General features: G+C 35.6%; 1 protein-coding gene across 1 annotated transcript in view; it reads left to right on the top strand.

The window, feature by feature from the left end:
• The first annotated feature begins 1092 nt into the window (after window positions 1–1092).
• The window catches only part of LOC145692956 (uncharacterized), a 30220-nt gene continuing 11479 nt past the window's right edge, over window positions 1093–19833 (top strand). The window contains exons 1-2 of the mRNA XM_081768549.1: window positions 1093–1244; window positions 7286–9158. Of these exons, the coding sequence (XP_081624675.1) occupies window positions 7394–9158 (1765 nt within the window). The 5' untranslated portion in view covers window positions 1093–1244; window positions 7286–7393. The remainder of the gene's footprint in view (window positions 1245–7285; window positions 9159–19833) is intronic.

The raw sequence follows: 19833 nt of genomic DNA, 5'->3' as shown, positions 1-19833 counted from the left end.
TATATATCATGTATATGTACTGATTCACTTAGTGTCCTTCAAACACTGCAAAATACATACTGGAATGCAAAAGTTACTTGGACAATTTTAAATATAAAACATCTTTACAAAACACTTCAAAACAAGAATTACACTGTACAATTTTACTTTATGCCTTCCCACATTGGTCTAAAATATGGCGATCTTATTGACAGTGCAGCTAAGTCTGCAACTAGAATTGGAAAACCATATTATATAAAAATTCCTTATAGAAGTTACCTTTATATTATAGATACACATTTTTCAACATTAGTAAAACAATGGCAACAAAATAATAAATTATTACCTGGAAATACTTATTGGGAAACCATCGAACATCATTCCCATAAACCCAGGGAATTTATAAAACATTGGGCAAGAAAGGAAATCATTGCATATTATAGAATACTTTTAGGTACAGCACTCACTCCAATTAAATTATTCCAAATTAGAAAAAAGGAGACTTATCACTGTTGGTGTGATAAGGGTATAGGTACCCTAGATCATTTATTATTTGAATGTACTTACTTACAAAATCAAAGATCTACATTTATTCAAAAATTAAATTATCATATCGGAATGGGACCATATAATTACAAATATATTATAGCAACATATAATTGGAAAGCAATTCGAAGCATGATACAATTTATTCTCCTTAATGGTATAAATATTTAAAAAAAAAATTGGAAAACAATAAATTAGTTAAATATAAGAAGGAATATTAAAAAAAAAATCTTGAAAAAATCAAAATAAATATATACATATATATATATATATATAAACACAAAAAAAGGTATAGAACAAGTTTGAAGAAAGAAAAAAAAAATTGCTTGAAATATTCCTTCCATTGAAGAAGATAATAACTTAAGTCGAAATGTTCAATAGAGATCACCTAACGAATTTAGCATTTGGAGCCTACTGAGACTACGTTTAAGTCGGAGGCGAGGAAAAAACACTGTTAATAGTGATGAAGAAAGAAAGAAAGAAAGAAAGAAAACTTTCCGAATAGAAGGAAGAAAAAAAAACCTGATGCAAAAAACCAACACTATTAATAGTGAAGAAGACAAGACAAGAAGGAAGAAAAATACCTTGAAACTTGAATCATGGCAGTGAAGCGCATTTTGACAATATTTTTGACATCAATGAAGAATGTCTACTGAAATAAAAATTGAAACCTGTGTGACATCTCAAGGAGTTAACAAAGAATAATGTTTAATAAAAAGGTATGATATTTTACTTACGAATAACAGTAATCAATACGGAAAAATGTCTTCTTTTTTCATAAAATAATACTCGGACATTTTCATTTTAGTAATTGGTTTGATTTGAATTTTTATCCATTGAAGAAAGTATGGGTAATGAAATGAGAAAACAGCTATTACTTTGTAAATCCATGAAAACAGCTTAAAGCGTAGGTGTCAAGATTAGAGAAATTTAGGCCTATTTTATTAAATACAAGGGTTCACTCAAGCAGACGGTTCTACCAAAAAGAAAATTTAAAGTTAAATTACGATGTGAGACTTTTGGTAAAGGAATGAAAATGTTAATATAAGTAAATACTGCAAGTGCACAGCATATTGAAATGAATTTTGAGCGATAGTGTGCTCTTCCCTTGTTTATGTGGGTACGCCTGTCGTTGACGCGCCTGCTCCTTACAGACGCACCCCGTCGCTACAGCTCGTGCTCCCTACTACGCTGTTACCCTGACTCGGTTGCATAGAATTCGAGCTTTTTAATGACCACCGAGCACACGTTGGCCCGTATTTTATGCCTAGTTTTTATGCTGTACGTGCACACTATTTATACTGAGCCCTCCTAAAGTCAATCTGTAAGTTGTAATGGGGCTCCTTATTTAGTGCATACTCTGGTAAATGAAATACAAAGCTCTAATCTAACCTGAAAATGTAAGAAATGTGTCAAAATTTGGTAGAACCGTCTGCGTGAGTAATGTCAATATATATTACGTATACATGCGCACGGTTCATGTCTTAACTAAAGTAATAAGGGAATTATAAACGTGCAGGTCAGTTTTCGGCACACCACTCGAAATAATTGTTGAGATATTATAATTCTTTCTCTAATTTATTTGGTTAAGTTTAGAGTTGCCCCTCCGTTTTTTTTATAAAAGTTAGGAAATTTTACGGGAGAAATGAGGTAAAGAATAATGATTTGAAGTTCTTCCGTGATGTTTAGGTGTGTAAGTTTGGCAGTAAAGTTAAGTTTAATACGAGAAAATATATGTAGAAGTGGGTACTGTTTGCAAGACGCGGAAGGTTTCCATGATTTAGCAGCACGGTAATCGGGTAGGATTGCGTATCGGTGCGTTTGTGATATTTCCGCATTGAGTTTTACAGAATTATATAAGAATAATGAAAAGAATTATTAAATTTTTATGATAACCACAGATTACTGAGTTCAAGTTATAATTGAAGAAGCTTCTATGAGAACTGATTCCAGTCACTGCTCTAGTCTAACTGAAGTCTTACCGGGTAACCTACCCTAACAGTTTTTAATGTTTTAAATGCTTTTTTATAGGTTTGAAACTGAAAGGGTAACTAAACTTAAGCCAATATATGGATTGTTCTCTAAGAGATGTGTAGTAAGCTACATGACATTACTCCACTTAGCATAAATGAAATTCAAGGAAGCTATCGCAAGAAGGTATTGAAAAACTATAATTCGATTTGTATATAAATTTAGCTCCCGGATCTGTAGCATGAAAACTATAGTACAAAAGGCAACCAACCTGTTCTAGGTGCTTGCTAAATGTTATGCTATCTAAGCAAGTCAACACAGTGTTAGGCTCGTAGGTCTTTAGGACCAGGCACGTCAGAGAAGGCGGTTATATATGTAAACGAGGGTAGTGAAAATGCGTTTTCGCAATAATACAGGCTCCAGTAACAATTGTAATGGTTTCACCTTTCTAACGCTACACTTGTAAACATAAAATACAGCTTATGTAGGCGTTTATTCCAAAGTTGGTCGTTCGCCAGGTTTTCGACAAAAAACTTTATGACTGCCTTTCCAATAAAATTTAAAAATCAATTTCTAAGACTGTTTTAAAAGGCTGTAATACAGTAGGGTAAGGTTTTGATAAGTAGGATAGGGAAGTTAAAATAAAAAAGAGTAATTTTTCGTTCTTGCGCAACGATACCAAATATTGGAGCATCTGTACACCTGCAGCCATGTTCACAGTACAAATGCTTGTCATAATCTTTTGGTAACCTTGCTCGAAATGGTTCTCCCCGCTTGTCCAATGGTTTCATATAGGCTATGTAACTGCTTATGAAAAACGTAGGAACACAGCGTTTTGCAAAATTTACTGGGAAAATTGTACACTTTACATATAAGGACATATTTCTAATGAACAAATTGTTGCAGTTGACTGATTAAAATAATAAAAAGTAATATTGCTGTCTTTCCTGTTTATAATGGGAGCATGGTGGCGTAGTGGTAGAGCGCTTACCTCTGGTATGTGGGGTTCATTGTTCAGTCCCCGGCCAAGTAAGTTTGTGGTAGACAATATCATGTCCATGCGTTTTCTCGGGTTACTCCCGTTTCCCCTACTTTCTCAGTGCACAAATTCTTCCATCATCATTCACTTGCTTCAGTCATTGTTTCCCTTAGCGTAAAAGGCATATTCTTGGGACGTTAAATTGAAATAATTCATTTTTTCATGTTGACAAATGTACAGTTGCTAGTGTTAAATCATTACAAGTGCTATACGACCGTTAAAATAAGTAATTCGATATGAAGAAGGCCTTATAAAATATTTTTTCGCCGGCGCAGTATTTCTCCGTACTGTACAGAAGCTATATTTTATTTTATAAGTGTAGTGTTACGTGTCTAAAACCATTACAAGTGCAATAGGAACTCATATCACCGCAAAAACCTATATTAAGATAGTTGTAAATGCACTGACTTAACATATGCTACTAATTTAACTTAATCTACCCTGCTCCATTCAGAAATTCAGAACGATAAAGCTCTCCGACGGCTAAGACATCTAGTAACATTCGAGGAACTCTGTGTTTTCACTGTCTTCGCTTACGTACATACACACCATCGTTGACGCACCTGTTTCTTACGAACGCAACCCTGCTGTCACGCACTTGCCCACCAGTTTCACATTAACCTGACTAGGTTAAATAGTATTAGTGCATTTTAGGTTGTCTGGTTTAAACGAGGATTTTGTTTTTCCAAATCAATCAACTGGCCTAAATAAGTAAATACATTTAAGGACAAATATGCCATGAATCGTGTGAAATTCATGGCGAAGTTTACTCATATCTCAAACCATCTAAGTGGTCTTTTCCTTATACATTGCAAACTCAGGAAACATTATTGTAAATGGTTTATTAATACCAAAAGAATTTTCTGTATATGTATGAATGATTGAGAGCCAGATTGAACTCAAATGATTCTAATCTTTATTCACATGCAAATTGAATTAAGTAGTTGTATTTCTGACAAACTAACTTCGCCCAAACTAGATCTTGTGTACTCTGGTGTTCAGAAATCCATTTGTTATGATATTGTGTATAACTCTGTGCAATGATTTCACTTGTGTAGTTGTGTATCTTTTTTATCCAAGATCAATACAACATATTTTTATCAGATGTCCTTCGTAGATAATTCTATAGAGACGTCTCCATTTGCAATCAAGAGACCCCAGATTCGAGCCGAGATGGAGGACCATATCTTTCGCCTGCAAACCAGGTAGTGGGTCAGATTGCACTTTAAGCTTAGGGTTTGCAAATTTTTCAGGAAAAAAAAAGGAAGATCTTCCGATTTTTAGGGAAAGAAACAAAAGATATGTGATTTTGAGAATTTACATCAGAACATAAATTAAATCTTTGAGTTTTACATCCCATGATTATGCCGGCCAGGCTAAAGGAGACCGTGATGATGAGAAATGAATGAAATGGTGGAATCAGGAAAGTCGGACGAAATGAGAGAATCCCGAAAAAAAAAAAAAAAAAAACACGGTGTTTGTCTACTACAAATCCCGCATAGCGCGAGCTGGGATCGAACCAGGGACTCCATGCACTAGAGGTGAACGCTGTACTACTGAGCCACTGTAGCCTCCCTGGTTTGAGAATAATTTCAGAACAAACATAGTAACGCAGAATACTGGAATACTGTGATTGGAAACTGGGAAAGTTTCATTAAAAAAGCAATTGCAACTCATAATGCGCAGTGTATATATAACAGTTCTCAGTGGAAGATCATGTAGTTCGGATTCCACGTTAAGCCGGACGTCCTTGTCTTATATAATATCGGTGCTGAACGAGACACTATACTCAAATCCAACCAAGTAGGCTATATTACATAAGTCTTATGTTGTCTTTTAACTGTATTTTAATGAAGGCTGCACCTCTTAACAGTGCCACACCTTTTTCTATACATTCAAAAATACTTGCAGGACATACTTACAAAATTCGCAACCATTTGGAGTTCTGTTTATTTTTAGTTCACATTAGCTTCTGTTCTTGACATCAGTATATACGATCGATCAAAACTGCGATATGATGGACACAATGTTGACATATACTAAAATTAAATTATTGGTAATCATAGGGTTGGGATGCTGGCTAGATACGAGGGAGAATCAGAAACTAAGATTACAAGGCCGATATTTATAGTGTTTCGACTGTTATAGAGCAATGAGGGGTGCTGAGTTTCAACCACCGGCCACCTACGGTGCTAGTTGAAGGTAAACACAAATGGCTACTCGTTTGGAAAACTGGTCTCGCGAAGACGTCCGATCAGTTATTCGATTTGTGTGGACGGAACATCAAAACCGCGTCTGAAATTCACCGGCACCTTATAGTAGCTTAGGGAGATACTGTAATGTCTTGTCAGCATGCCACAGAATGGTGTCGAAAATATGTGGCTGGTAGAGAAAACGTCACCGACGAGAAGTGTAGTTGCTGACCTAGCATGGCATCAACAGATTTGAAGAGTTTCGGTGGGACATCATTAACCTTCCTCCTTACAGCCCGAACCCCGCACCAAGTGACTTTCACCGGTTCCTGCACTTGAAGGAGCACCTAGGAGGCCGTCATTTCGCTTCAGACGAGGAGATGAAAACACTTCGTGAGAACGTGGTTGAACACGCACGGACAGGATTTTTACCAGGAGAGAATCTTAAGCTCATCGCACGATGCGACAAGTGCGTCAACAACGATATGGAGACTGTCGAAAAATAACCTAATGTGTGTACAATCTGTTGGCTGTATTAGTTGTATGAAGTAATATGTATATGTTTCACTGCAGGCTTTGTAACCTTACTTTCTAATATTACTGATACATCGCTGAGCTGCGTTAACAGTATGTGAGAAATCAGATCCTCTAATTAAAAATAAATGTGTAAAATAAAATAGAATAACATAGCACTACAAAATCGTTAAAAAGCGTGTTTAAAATATCAAGGACTATGATGTCTTTTATTTAGTAGAAAAAATGGAAGAAATCGTATTACGGGGAAAATAAAAACGTACAACGTGCCAGAAAAACTTAAAATTTACATCGAAAACGTAATGTCTGGCAGGCCTGTTTAAACTGTTGATCTCATTCTTCATAACCTCGTTGTTGCTTAAGAATAATAAGGCCAAGGAAACTTTTCCTATCCATATATGATCTAATTAAATAAAGCAAATTTCTTTGAACCAAGAAAACCTGGTTTGAATAAAACAAACAAAAAAAAAAAAAACTTTTTTTCAAAAGAAATTTAAAAAGTGTTTGTCAACTCTGGAGGCCACCTAATACAAGTTTGTTTCTGCTTTTTGTACTATAATTTTACAACATATATCTTGGACGCTGTATTTATACACAAATTGTGAAAGAATTGTAATTTTCAACAAGAAAGAAAGAAAAAAAATAGTATTTCCGATTTTGTGTTTGATGTCTTCCTGTTGTCCGTACGGTGTTCACAGAGTAATTATTCCAGTAAATGTACTTTGCATCGCTTATTTATTTTATGATTTGTATGTATGCCAATCTCTGGACACACATGCGCTATACAGATTCCCAGACACGTATGAAATTCAGCATTTAGTTATAAAGCTGTTGTGGCAGAAATAATTCTTAGTATCGAAATTATTTGTCTCTTGTCTACATGTTCGCGTTTCATCACATGGTGTGAACGTTTTTAATGAACAGTGTATCTTTTTATTCTTTCTGATTTTTATACCGGATTATATAAATCGGGACTTTGCTGATAATATTTTGTTTGCTTATTTCCTTTTTCTTTTTATTTTAGGTGCAACATACTGCATGAAGTTACCACATTATTATTACTGTGTACTACATGTAATTGGTCCTTCGTAACGGTGGTAATACGTAATTTAATGAAGAGCCAAGCACTATAATGGAAGAAACATCGAATCACCAGTTGGAAGAATTAGCATCAGCTTCTGTATTCAACACACCAGTAGAAACTCGAGTTCAGAGTGAAAAAACCCTCATATCGGAAGATAGGAATATAAAAAGTACGCATACATCTCAGTTGTGTCGAGTATTTGCAGAAAATCATTTCTCGTGTTCTGAAACTGTCGCAGATCAAAATACAACAGTGACAGATTTATCTAGTAATTGTCATGCGTCAAATAAAAACCTTCTAATCGTCTCGTCACAGCAAAATGAAACTGAGACTGGACTTAATATCATAGTGGATCAGGGTGAAGATCATCTCGGTTACATGGTAGTAGTAGACTCTGAAAGAGCAGACACAACGAATTACACTTACACTACTGAACATGTGCCAGTGGTTCATCAAAGTGCTGCAGGAGACTATATACAGAACCACAACTCGCAATCGGAAATTGTGTTGAGAAGTGGAACGTATACTGTTAATGGGAACCAGCTCACCGTAAATAACTTAAGTGCTCTACAGAATGAATTACCAGTAGCTTTAACTTTGGCAAACCTTACCAAAGCACACACTGTACAGAAGGTAATTAATGAAGTACATGGGGACCAACGGAATGAGAACGGAAATAGAACAGATCATGATGTCACAGTTGTGTTGAGCCCATTAAATGTAAATTCTAACAATAACGCGTGTAGAAGTAGTAATTTAAAACAAACAATTACCAGAACAGTTAATACTGAAGTGTCAGCTAGTAGTCTTCCTCCGTTTTCGGACCTCAAGTCGTCTCATAGTTTGGTTCATCCATACAGAACAAGTTCACGAAATTCAAGCAACGTGGACACAAGTGTTGACCATTGTTGCCAAGAAACTGAAGTGTTAACTGAAAGGCTGAGCAGAGATCACAAATCGTCAAATACCTCACAAGTGGAAAGGAATAGAAATGGAAAGGGCAAACTAGTACCTACAGCAGGGCGTCGATTGTTAGAACTGTCGTGTCTCATCGAGGCATTGGAACCGTTGTTATCTTGTAAGTGTGGAATGTCTAAGCTACAGCTAAAAGAAGATATTTCAAAGGCTAACTTTTTATATTCTGCTTTGTACTTCGTGTGCGAAGTATGTGAGCACAGTCTTTATTTACCGACATCCAAAGCTAGAAACCCAGAAAATTTACTACCACAATGGGAAGTGAACTATTGTACAGAAGTTCTTAGAAGCGAACATAATGTAGCAGATGGTTTTTTAGAAACGATGTTTAACATATATGACGTACCATATGTAAAATACTGTGAAGACATTGAGATGGAAGAAAGTGGTAATTTATGTGTAGGTAAAAATTTTTTAGAAGAAGATGTACACACGGAAACAAGTCAAAATGTTGAAGATCCTATTCAGAACACAGAAGATTATTTTACAAGTTCTCGCCATGTGATAGCATGTGGTAAGGAATCGTTGTGTGTGGAAGAGTGTGTTCAAGACGAAAATCAAGCCGTCACAACGGACACCTCAGAGAAGAAACCGAAGAAAACACGAAAAAATTACCAGTGTCTTTTATGTCCGCAGAAATATACGTCAAAGAAAAATTTGTCCAGTCATATGAGAGAACATGTTAATAGTGTTTTCTCTTGCGAAAAGTGCCAAGAAACATTTGACATTGAAGAAGATTTAGAAGCTCATAAGAAATTGCATAAACTTCAGTGTACAGTTTGTGGAAAGACTTTTCGGAAAACTTGTAACCTTACGCAACACCTACGAACTCATTCAGGTTAGTGATTATAGCTTTTTATTTTATTTTATTTTATTTATTTTTTATGTGATTATATGCTCTTATAAATTGACATAACAGAGAAAAAGGCCAGGCTATATCAGGACCAACCAACTGAATTTAACACAATCGCCAATTTAGTAAGCTCCTACGGTGCATTAGCAGCGTGTATGAAAGTCTACCACATTTTATTCGGGTATTATCAAATACTATAATTCATGCCAACATTTTTCAGTATAACTTTAGGGAGTCATGCAGAATTCTTGGACTTTTTTCACACTATTTTTTTGATTTAACTTCTCTTGTTTTCTATGTGTGTCATAAAGGTCAGATTTTGTAATAAGTTTTTTACTTAATGTTTATAGGCCCAATTCTCTTTAAATTTTACGCTTGGGCTTTACTTTAATGACAATGCAATACTTCATTAATTTTCATCCGGTGTTATATTTATAATTTAACACAGTTGCATACACAGGACTTGTTGACGAATGATTTTTATGTAAAACTTCTTATTTGGCACCATTAGTGTAACTTAAGTAACTCTCATATAGCTACACTAAAATACATTAAAAGTCACGTCCGTAAATCCGTCCCAGCTTTTTCGTTGTATTACGCTACTTTGACATTGTACATTTTTTCAAACTAGACCTATTATTATTTGACCAACATAGCCTACGACTGCTGTTGTTAGCAGGAGGCACCAGTGTTAGGTATATTCCAGATATTAGGCACAAGCGGCGGAACAGGAGCAGATAGTCTCACTACTACGGTGTATCAAATGATCTTCCAAGTTGCAACTGGGATAACGCGAGTAGCCTAATTGTTTGTGCTTATTAAGAAATGTCATTCATTATAGAAATGATTCTTTGTGGAAACATTCGTGCAGTAAAGATGTAGTATTGTGAGTAGCAGTACATGCATGGAGTTAACCAGTGTGAGAATATGCAGCACAAGTAACTTCCCCGTAGCTAAGCTGTTAGCGTACGTGTCTTCGCAGTAGGGGGCTTGGATTCGATTTGCAGTGGTTCGGATTCCATGTTAAGCTATAGATCCATACCTCATATAACTCGTGCTGGAAAAGGACGTTAATATCAGGGCCATCCAGCCAAATGTAGCACAATCGCCAGTTTAGTAAGGTCCTACTGTCCATTAGCAATTCATATGGAAATTGCCACATTTTATTCGGATGCTATCAAGTACTATAAATCAAGGCGACCTGAAAGACAGAATTGACTATCGTCAGTGATATTTTGGGATCGGTACTTTAGAGAATTGCTCCATATCTCGTTTTAAATATAAAGTTGAAATCAAGTAAGGTTTGAAATATGTTAAAAGACCTTATCTTAAGCGTCTTTTACGCAAATTAATACTGCAGACGCTTTCGAATAAGTCACTTCATCATAGTCAGTGCAATATGAACAAAACTACGCTGATTAATTAGTTATAATGTGAACTTCCCTCTGATTTGTGAAACTTTGTACAGATTAGTATAAGGGATGAAAATGTTTTGTCTTTGGATTACTGTGATGTTATTACTCCATTTTAAAAAGCTTGAAGCTGAACAAACTATTGTATATTCTAAACTTATGCCCATTGGTTGTGGCACATATTTTCTCAAGTTTCAGCCAGGGGAGAATTGAGATATTTTCACTCCAGAAATATTAATCTTTCCGGATAAAGAAAGATAAATTTCTCTTGCAAATATAATTGCTGCAGCATATGAGATGTGACGTATATATATAAAGAAAGCCAGCTACAAAATCTTGTATCGATCATTTTGTACAATAGGAAAATTATCCCCTTCAAAGTACTACCCTGCATGGTTCCTATATAACGGTCCGATTTTACGGTATCAAAAAAAATCAAGGTTATATTAGATTTAATATTCAGGTTGCATTAACTTTAGCAAAAGAAAAGAAAGACACAACGATAAAGCTATTATTTATCATCAGAAGTTTCCAGATTCTTGTTTTGCGGCCAACCAAGAATAAGAGTCAACATTTTCCAGATTAATTAGTATATATATATAAAGAACATAAACAATTAGAACCGTCTAAGTTCAAGTTTATGAATTGCATTTGAAATCATAAAGTCAAGTTCTCAAGACTAATTTATTTGTGCCATTAGTTAACGATTACATAATAACAGATTTAAAAGAAATTTGTGTCATTAAACATTTGCCTCTATCATGATATCTCAAAGACACTCTATCAACATCTTATATGGAAATATGTTATCATAGTGGTTTAACATATTCATATTATCAACATGTTTCTCAACATTGATACATATAGGAAACTCTTAATACTAAAACAAAATCGGCGATCCATCCTCTCTACTTCTATATTTCTAAATAAACATCTTAATCAAGCGTTCATTCTTTATAGTATCCCTGTCGTATATCAAATGAAATACAAACATAGGCCATATCATTACTACTACAACGTCATTCTTTAACTTAAAGTGAATAAGTAGCATTTTCATACTTCACATTAGCCTATTCATCATTTTTTATAATACATATAACGTGGAAAAACACTGCTATTAATGAAGAATGAAATATTTACAAATGTGTAGTGAGTGAAAGAAAAAAAAAAATTTAATCTACTCGACAGGTTCAAATATTGAAACGCCTTTCCAACTATTATCATTTTAACTTATTATTGTTTCTGTTCATAATCAGTTAAGCTTGAAGAGGGATGGATACGCGTAAGGAATCATATTCTAGTTGGGTGAAGCAAGTTGAGACATATTCCAAAGTTATTGGTTTCGATGAGGCAAAATATATATGTTTAATGAACAGGCACATAACTATAATCATGGCACGTTCAAAGTAAACATCAACGTTACACGAAGTGATAGTTTTAGAAATAATGATATTAAATCCGAAAATATGTCCAAATAAAATTTCACCGGATCAGCACAGGCCGATATCAACATCAAAGAAGCTAATTTAAAATATATGTTGCGAAACAACGAGTATATTACTAGATACTATGAAAAGGGCACATCACTAAATAATAAAACACGTTCAAAGCACAATTTTCCCGATTTCACACGTATTGCGCATGCAGAAATGTATTACTAATCAGTATAAAAAAAAAAAAAAAAAACACACGATGAAATATGGAAAGCGCACATACAAAATATATTACGAAATGATATCAAAAGAACACACGATATGGAAGAACACGTTCAAAGTACAATTATCACCGGCAATACACTTACGATATACTTTTCCCTAACCTACACAAATGTATTTTTAAAAACAAAACAGTAGTATATAAATGAAGGCACTCCCAAAGAAATTTCATCATCATTAACATTTATCAATGGCATACGTTACAGAGCATTTAATATTCTAACATAAACCGTCAAGTTATCACGAGTGCGTTCAAAATGAAGTTCACCCCGAAAAAAAAATATCACATGGCAAAACGAAAGGCACATATTAGATTTGAAATCACAGGCAAAAATTACATTCTCTAACCTAACCAAAATATTATGGGACACATCTTTCAGATCTAACCTACCTACAGACACATATTAAATTCGAAAGCACGGACAAAATTTAATTTCCTAACCTAGCCGACATAAATAACCTACAGCAAATATTTCACGAAACAAAACACTATTATGGGACATAATGTATCAATGTATTTAGACTAAGCCTACCTAACCTAAACATTCAAAAAAAGAAAATCTCAAAGCACATTACTATGGAGGAGTGCGTGCAAAGTAAAGTTTATCATGTCAACACACAAAATTTTCAGGTTCACGTATCAAGTACATAAGATTTAATACTTCGATCATACATGCTTATGGCATGCAATTATAAGTACATGAGTGGACTCTGACAATGAGCTTGAAAGACGCGTAACGTTTTCTATTTAACTACGCATGGTGATCTTGAAGCACTTCATAACTGAACAAGAAAACAAAGAAAAGATGTTACCAGTTAGGAAAGTTCCACAGATTATGTGAGTCCAATCCTTCCCACTTCTTACACTCCAAAATTGATTCCACTGGATCACTAGTTCGGTACCCTACAAACGCAGGAGACCGTCCGTGTGGCCCATTGTCTTCAACTTCGAAAAATTTACATCCCCCTTGCCATCACTATACTTCACCAGTAATGGCGGAGATGGTACTTGGCGGCCTTGGGCCTAACGGTGTTTAAATTAATTTTTAAGTCAGGCTCCTCGGTTAATTTCTTCACTTTCTAATTGTCTCGGTTCACCAAAAGATTAAAATTTAGATAAGGTTAACTTCCCGAATATATACTTTAGTTATCAAATTTCCAAATTTAAAGGAGCCTAACTCAGACCGCCTTCTATGTTCTTTACTTCATGGTGGTCAACTACGTCATCTTAGTCGCGTCACCAGACCTTAATAATCGCGGTTTTAATATTACATGATCAATTACGAACTAAAACAAATTTATATATCTCCTGTTACTATACAAAACTCTATTCAAATAAGCAGCCGTTCTATCTATTAAATGACATTTCATAGTTATCAGAAATAACCACATAACATAAATTTTCAAACTCACCTAGCCACGTCTTGAAAACATTTCCCGTTGCTGTGACTACCGCTGCTCTCACTTTTCAAGCAGGTCGCCATTTGCAAAGTAAATGCCCGCATAGCGATTCAAACGCCCTCTTGTAGTGATAGCCAGAATGAGTAACAAATAAACATCAGAATGAGTAACAAATGAACATCAGGGCGCATAACAAATGAAACACGGGTAGTATCACGTGAATAATTGACAGACATACGTATATGAGGTAAGGTAAAATATAAAATAAATTTGTACTATATTAAACTATGAATGGACAGTAACGCGAAACAGTTGTGGAAAGAAACAGTTCGAAGTTTTAGTGTTAAATTATTGTTGTGTTAGCGTATCTCATATAAAACTGATCACTTTTCGTGTCATTTATTTCATCTGCAACAAACCAATTAACGTCAAAACGAATCTTTGGAAACACTAGGGTGCAGTATTACAATACACGAACCAACTTTAACGCTGCCTCAAACAACCGGTAAACATTGCAATACGGGTAAACATTACAATCCGGGAGCCAATTCAAATAGAATGTAAACAACCGTTAATCGGTCTGTTACATTTTTCCCGGCGGCTTTAAGAAAAAAAAAAAATTTTTTTTTTTTTTTTTTTACTACTTAAAACATCAACATTATATTTTTCTCTTTTTTTTTTTATTTTTTTTTCAATTTTTTTTTTTTTTTTTTTTTTTTTTTATATGACTACTTAAAGTCTTTTAACAACTCTTCTCTCTTCTCTGGAGAGCAATTGAACAATTTTACATTCGATAGATTTTGAGTTGGCACTTCTCTCCCCTCCAAATCTTTTAAATAAACTGAGTTGTGATGCACTCGAGTCGCAACAAAAGGCCCTGTGAATACAGGCATATACTTATGCGTGATCTTTTTAAACGCATCCGATTGAAAATGGGTTTTAACCATAACCAAATCCATTTCCTTAATTTCAATCACATTATTTTGCGATTTTCGTTTTCTTTTTGATAACAAACGGGGTTCCACCTGAATATACCGTTTAGAATTTTCTACTGTTTTCAATTCAGAAGGCCATGGAAATTTTTCTCGAAATCTATCAGCAGCCGAAAAAGAAATGAACACCTCAGCAGGCGTACATCCAATGGTGCTATTATAAGAATAGTTTAACAGATCTTGTGCCGTTTTTAGCACTGTTTTCCACTTAGTGTGGTTATGGCTGCACAATAATCGAATAATTCGATTGAGTTCCCGGTGCGAACGTTCAACGACGCCATTCCCAGAAGGGTTGTATGGCGAGACCAAAATATGCTGAATTTGGTGATCATTACAGTAATTCTTCCACGTGTTCGAGAGGAACTGTGGGCCCTGGTCGGATATGATAGAATTTGGGTAAGGGAAGAGATAGAAATATTCCTTTTCTAGAGTCCGAACAATCTCAGCAGCTGTGGCAGTCCTCAATGGCAAATAACATAGAAACCGTGAATAGACATCAGCAATTGAGAGGATGTAGTAGAATCCATAACTACATGGCAATTTTCCCACGAGATCTATGCATAATTTGATATGTGGCTTATCTGCCTCAATATGTAGATCCTCACGAGCAATAATTCTATTGGAGAACTTCGTTCTAGCACACAATTCACAATTATTGATGAACTTTTGGAACGTACGTTTTTGTCCTTTCCAGAAAAACAATTCTTGAACTAATTTCAAACATTTATTAACACCAAAATGCCCCGTTTCATGAACCTTCCTAATCGTTCTCTCAATCAATAACTCTGGGATTACTAGCAGCCAACGCTTCGTTTTTGAATTTTGAATGTAAACCAAATTGTTCACTAGCCGAATTCGAGAATCGGTACTGTCTGACATTTTCGCCTTTAATTCGTTACAGTACCTATCACCCTCTTGCATTTGCATTAACTCATCTACAGTGAACCACGTACTATCATAAGAAACAAAATTAACAAAATTAACAGAATTAACATGGTATTCTTCAGGTTCGGCAGGGAGTTCCGGAGTATTGCGACTCAATATGTCGGCTATTTTATTGTCCACTCCCTTAATGTGCTCGAACCGAAGATCGAACCTCTGTAACTTCAGCAAAATTTTTGTGGTTCGGGGATCTAGGTTCTGTAACGTAAAAGCGTATGTCACTGCGCTGTTGTCACAATGGACCGTGATTTTTCTACCTAAAATATAGTATGAGAAATGTTCACATAGAAACAATACTGCCAGCAATTCCAATTGGAAGATCGAATAGGAAACTTCATATAACTTTAATTTTCTGCTTGTATAGCCGATAACGAGAAGTTCTCCAGTATCATCATATTGAGCCAGATAGCCAGCCAAATTCTCCAGTGATGCATCTGAAAATAAATGGAACGGTTGATCGAAATTAGGTTGGCTGAGCGCTGGAGGCTCACTCAACAATTCTCTCAATTGCTGGAATCTACTCAGCAATTCCTCAGTTAGACAATATTTTCTGTCTTTCTTTAACAAATCGTAAAATGGCGCTGTTAAGGCCGCAAACTGAGGAATGAATTTCCTTCGCCAAGAAAGAATGCCTAAGAAAGATCTAAGTTTCTTTTTGGTTTTCGGTATCGGAAAGTACTTTATCGCTTCGTTATGTTTGGGATTCGGCTTTAATTCCTTCCCATTCACAATGTGTCCCAAAAACAAAATTTCAGACTTGATGAACTGACATTTCTTGAAATTTAGCGCAAAATTTCCAAAGGTTAGAATTTCAAAGAGTTGTTCTAAATGGATAAAATGCTCATCGAAAGTAGAACTAAAGCACATTAAATCGTCAAGATAGACTACAACAAAATGTCTAGTATCTAATCCAAAATATGAGTTCATCACATTTTGGAAGATACTAGGACTCGACTTTAGACCCATTGGAAGGACACATAATACATATTGTCGACCTAAATATATAAAGCTTGTGGATGCGAAGGAATCTGGATGCAGTCGAATACCATAATATCCCATTGTCGCATCCATGGAGCTAAAAATTTTAGCTCCAGAGATGCGAGTAAGAATTTCGTTAATGGGTTCGACCTGTATCTTAGGACTTACGACCTTTGAGTTCAGTAATCTCAGGTCGATTACAGGCCTAACACCCCCTGAGGATTTTCGCACGCAATGAATTGGGTTGCGATAACTGCTGGGATGTTCTTTAGCTATCCCCAACCTTATCCATTTCTTCAATTCTTCCTCAAACTCTTTTTGCATAGCTTGAGGGATCGGATAGATCTTTCCGACCACAGGTTCTTGATCTGTCAATTCTATTTTATAAGGTTCGCATCGAATGGGTTTGGGATATTCGCAAAATAAGTGCTTGAATTTAAGGAGCAAATTTTCTAGTTTCAATTTTGTATCATCATCTAAATCATCACGACTTTTAATATGTTCTTTAATTTCCAATTCCGAAATCTCACCATAATCCTTACATGGTTCGCTAGAAAAAGAAAGAATTTGGTTAGGTTTACATGATTCAGAATTAGTATCTAACTGAACAAGAAGCATCTTTGGATAGGAGATATCCAAAGTTACTTCTTCGTCGTTATTATTTTCCAAGATTAACTTTCTGTTATGACTGTCCAAAGTAACTCTAAACTTAGCAAAGAATGGCGAGCCTAGTAAGAGTCCAGCTTTCATGTCTTTCACAACAAAGACTGGAACATTGAAAAGATTATCTTGTATATTTAATGTCAATTCAAGCAACCCCTTCACAGGAAAATTATCTTTACCTGCAAAAGCAGTCAAATGTACACTGGGCACTGGTTTAAGCTTTGCTGAACGGAAGGAATTTTGAAGGTTTTGCCAAATATTATAATTGAGGAGGTTCAACTCTGCTCCAGTGTCCAGGATACAGTTAATTTGCAGCTTTCCAACCTTACAATCTATAGAAGGAGAAGGAAATATCTCGAAATCTTGTTTGGACATATTCCCTTCTTCTTCCTTTAACACAAAATAAGTCAGTAATTTTAAAGAAGCCTCATTTTCAATCGACACATTCTCTTTTTCGAAAGAACAAAATTTACTAACATTTTGTTTTGGGGAGAGAAGTTGGTTGGAGCAGCCATCGTCTCCCCTTAGTGACGACTGCTCAACATGTTTTCCGAAACGACTACCGGACTTGTTGGTTCCGCAGTCACCGAAGGGTATGGTGGACGTAAAGCGGAAGTGACAGTAGTCACAACAGGTAAGTTTTGGGGAAACGAAGAAGTTACCATAGTAACAGAAGGACCTGGCATCATAACTGGTTTCATATTACTGAAATTATACATGCCCGGTACCGTATATGGTACTGGTACTGGTACACCCCCATACATCGGAACCGGCTGAATACCGTTCATGGGTTTAAAGTTATTATTTCTGTTCTTATCCCATCCATGTTTTTGGTTTCGATTTCCTTTCCATTTATTTCGGTACGATCTCCCGTTAAAATTTTGAAGTTTATTTCCGAATTGAACACTACCTTCATTGCAGATCGGCTCCGTTTGCACTGCATTGTCGGTTCGATTAGAGCTATTAGGTGAAAAGAATGTTTTTCTAACCTGTGGTTTCCTAGGTTGAAACTTTTGATTGCCCTGATTTCCTAACGAGGGAGTAGGACTACACTCTAACTCAGCTATTCTTAACATTAAATCCTGGACTGTACTAACTGAGCCTAGTTTCAAAATCTTTGCTTCTTCCTCAGGAAGGCAGTCCAGGATCAAATCCTTCAGCTCTTGATCCGAAGGTGAAGTCACAATCGAATTGTATTTTTCTACAATGTGCCTCACAAAACCTAACAAGGAAGCATGTTTTGACTTATCATACCGTAACGAGTAGAGGTGGCGCTTTTGTGCCCTCTCTAGTCGTTCCGATATGTATTGAAGCTTAAAAAGCCGCACGAAGTCAGAGAAAGACTTGACTTGAGAAGCAACACTACGATACCAAATTTTTGCTGACTTTTCCAGAACTCGTCCCACTATATATACACGATCTCTATCTGTGAGAACGTACATACTCATCGTTTGCAAAAGATCATCTAAGAAAATTTGTGCTACCCCTTGCGTCAATTGACCGTCAAATTTTGGGAAGTGATGAATTTCTTTGAGATACGTGCCAGCCCCCCTTTTATAAGAAGGACTAGTTTCCCAAGGCTTAATCTTTTGATTTAATTCCAAACTCATTGGATTATCCTGCTTGTTAATGACCAGATCCCTATGGCCACACTGATTCTCACTCACACCCGTACGAACCGATTTCTTTGTTCTTTTCATCTTTTTTAGACGATTAGCTCTGCGAGATTCTTTGCGACATTTTTCAGAGTCCGACGAAGATGATGAAGAATAATTCATGTCATTCTCGGTATCATTTGTTAAAATTTCATCAAGTTTGAATACCGGAGTTCTCGGAAGTGCCTTATCATCTTGAACCGATCTACGACTCTCAAAAGGAGTTTCAGTTAAATTTAGATTACCACGGTTCTCGATCAAATTTTTCAAGGTTTCGGCATTTCGTTCACATCGATCACGACTATGACGATACGCATCAATTACATCTTTTTCTATCGATTGTATCATGTTTGCTGTTTTCTCATTAGCTTCCCGTAATTGTCTATGTTCCTCAACTTGCCTCTCTTTTACATTTTGGAATTCACTATTTAGTCTTACATTTACTTTACTAATGTCACATTTCAAAATTTCCATATCTTTAGCCAAAGTCTCAACCTTACAATCTACAATTTCGGTAGTTTCTTTACAAATTTTACTTGTATTTTCTAAGTCCGACCTAACCTTGGTAATTTCAACATTTAAATTATCTACTTCTTTGCTACAAAACTCTCTGACATTTTCTATAGTTTGACCTAAATTTTGGTTAGTCTCGTTCAGTTCAGTTCTTAACTGTGACACCTCACGTTTCAAATCACGTTTAACAGCTGATAAATCCTCCTGTACCGAGGAAAGGGATTCTTTAATCGTAACAATATCTGCTTTTAAGTCATTCGTATTAGCGTCCATTTTATCATTTAACCTATTTATGTCAGATTTTAAATCATGGTTACCAGCGTCCATTTTACCGCTCATAACTGACATCTCAGTTCTCAAGTCCTTAATGATCCCAATTAAAGTTTTAA

Source organism: Thermobia domestica, chromosome 8 (genome assembly GCF_964235325.1).
Source record: "Thermobia domestica chromosome 8, izTheDome1.hap1.1, whole genome shotgun sequence".
NCBI classification, from domain to species: Eukaryota; Metazoa; Arthropoda; class Insecta; order Zygentoma; family Lepismatidae; genus Thermobia; species Thermobia domestica.
The sequence above is the reverse complement of the archived record's forward strand: the minus strand, read 5'-3'. Positions and strand labels throughout refer to the sequence as shown.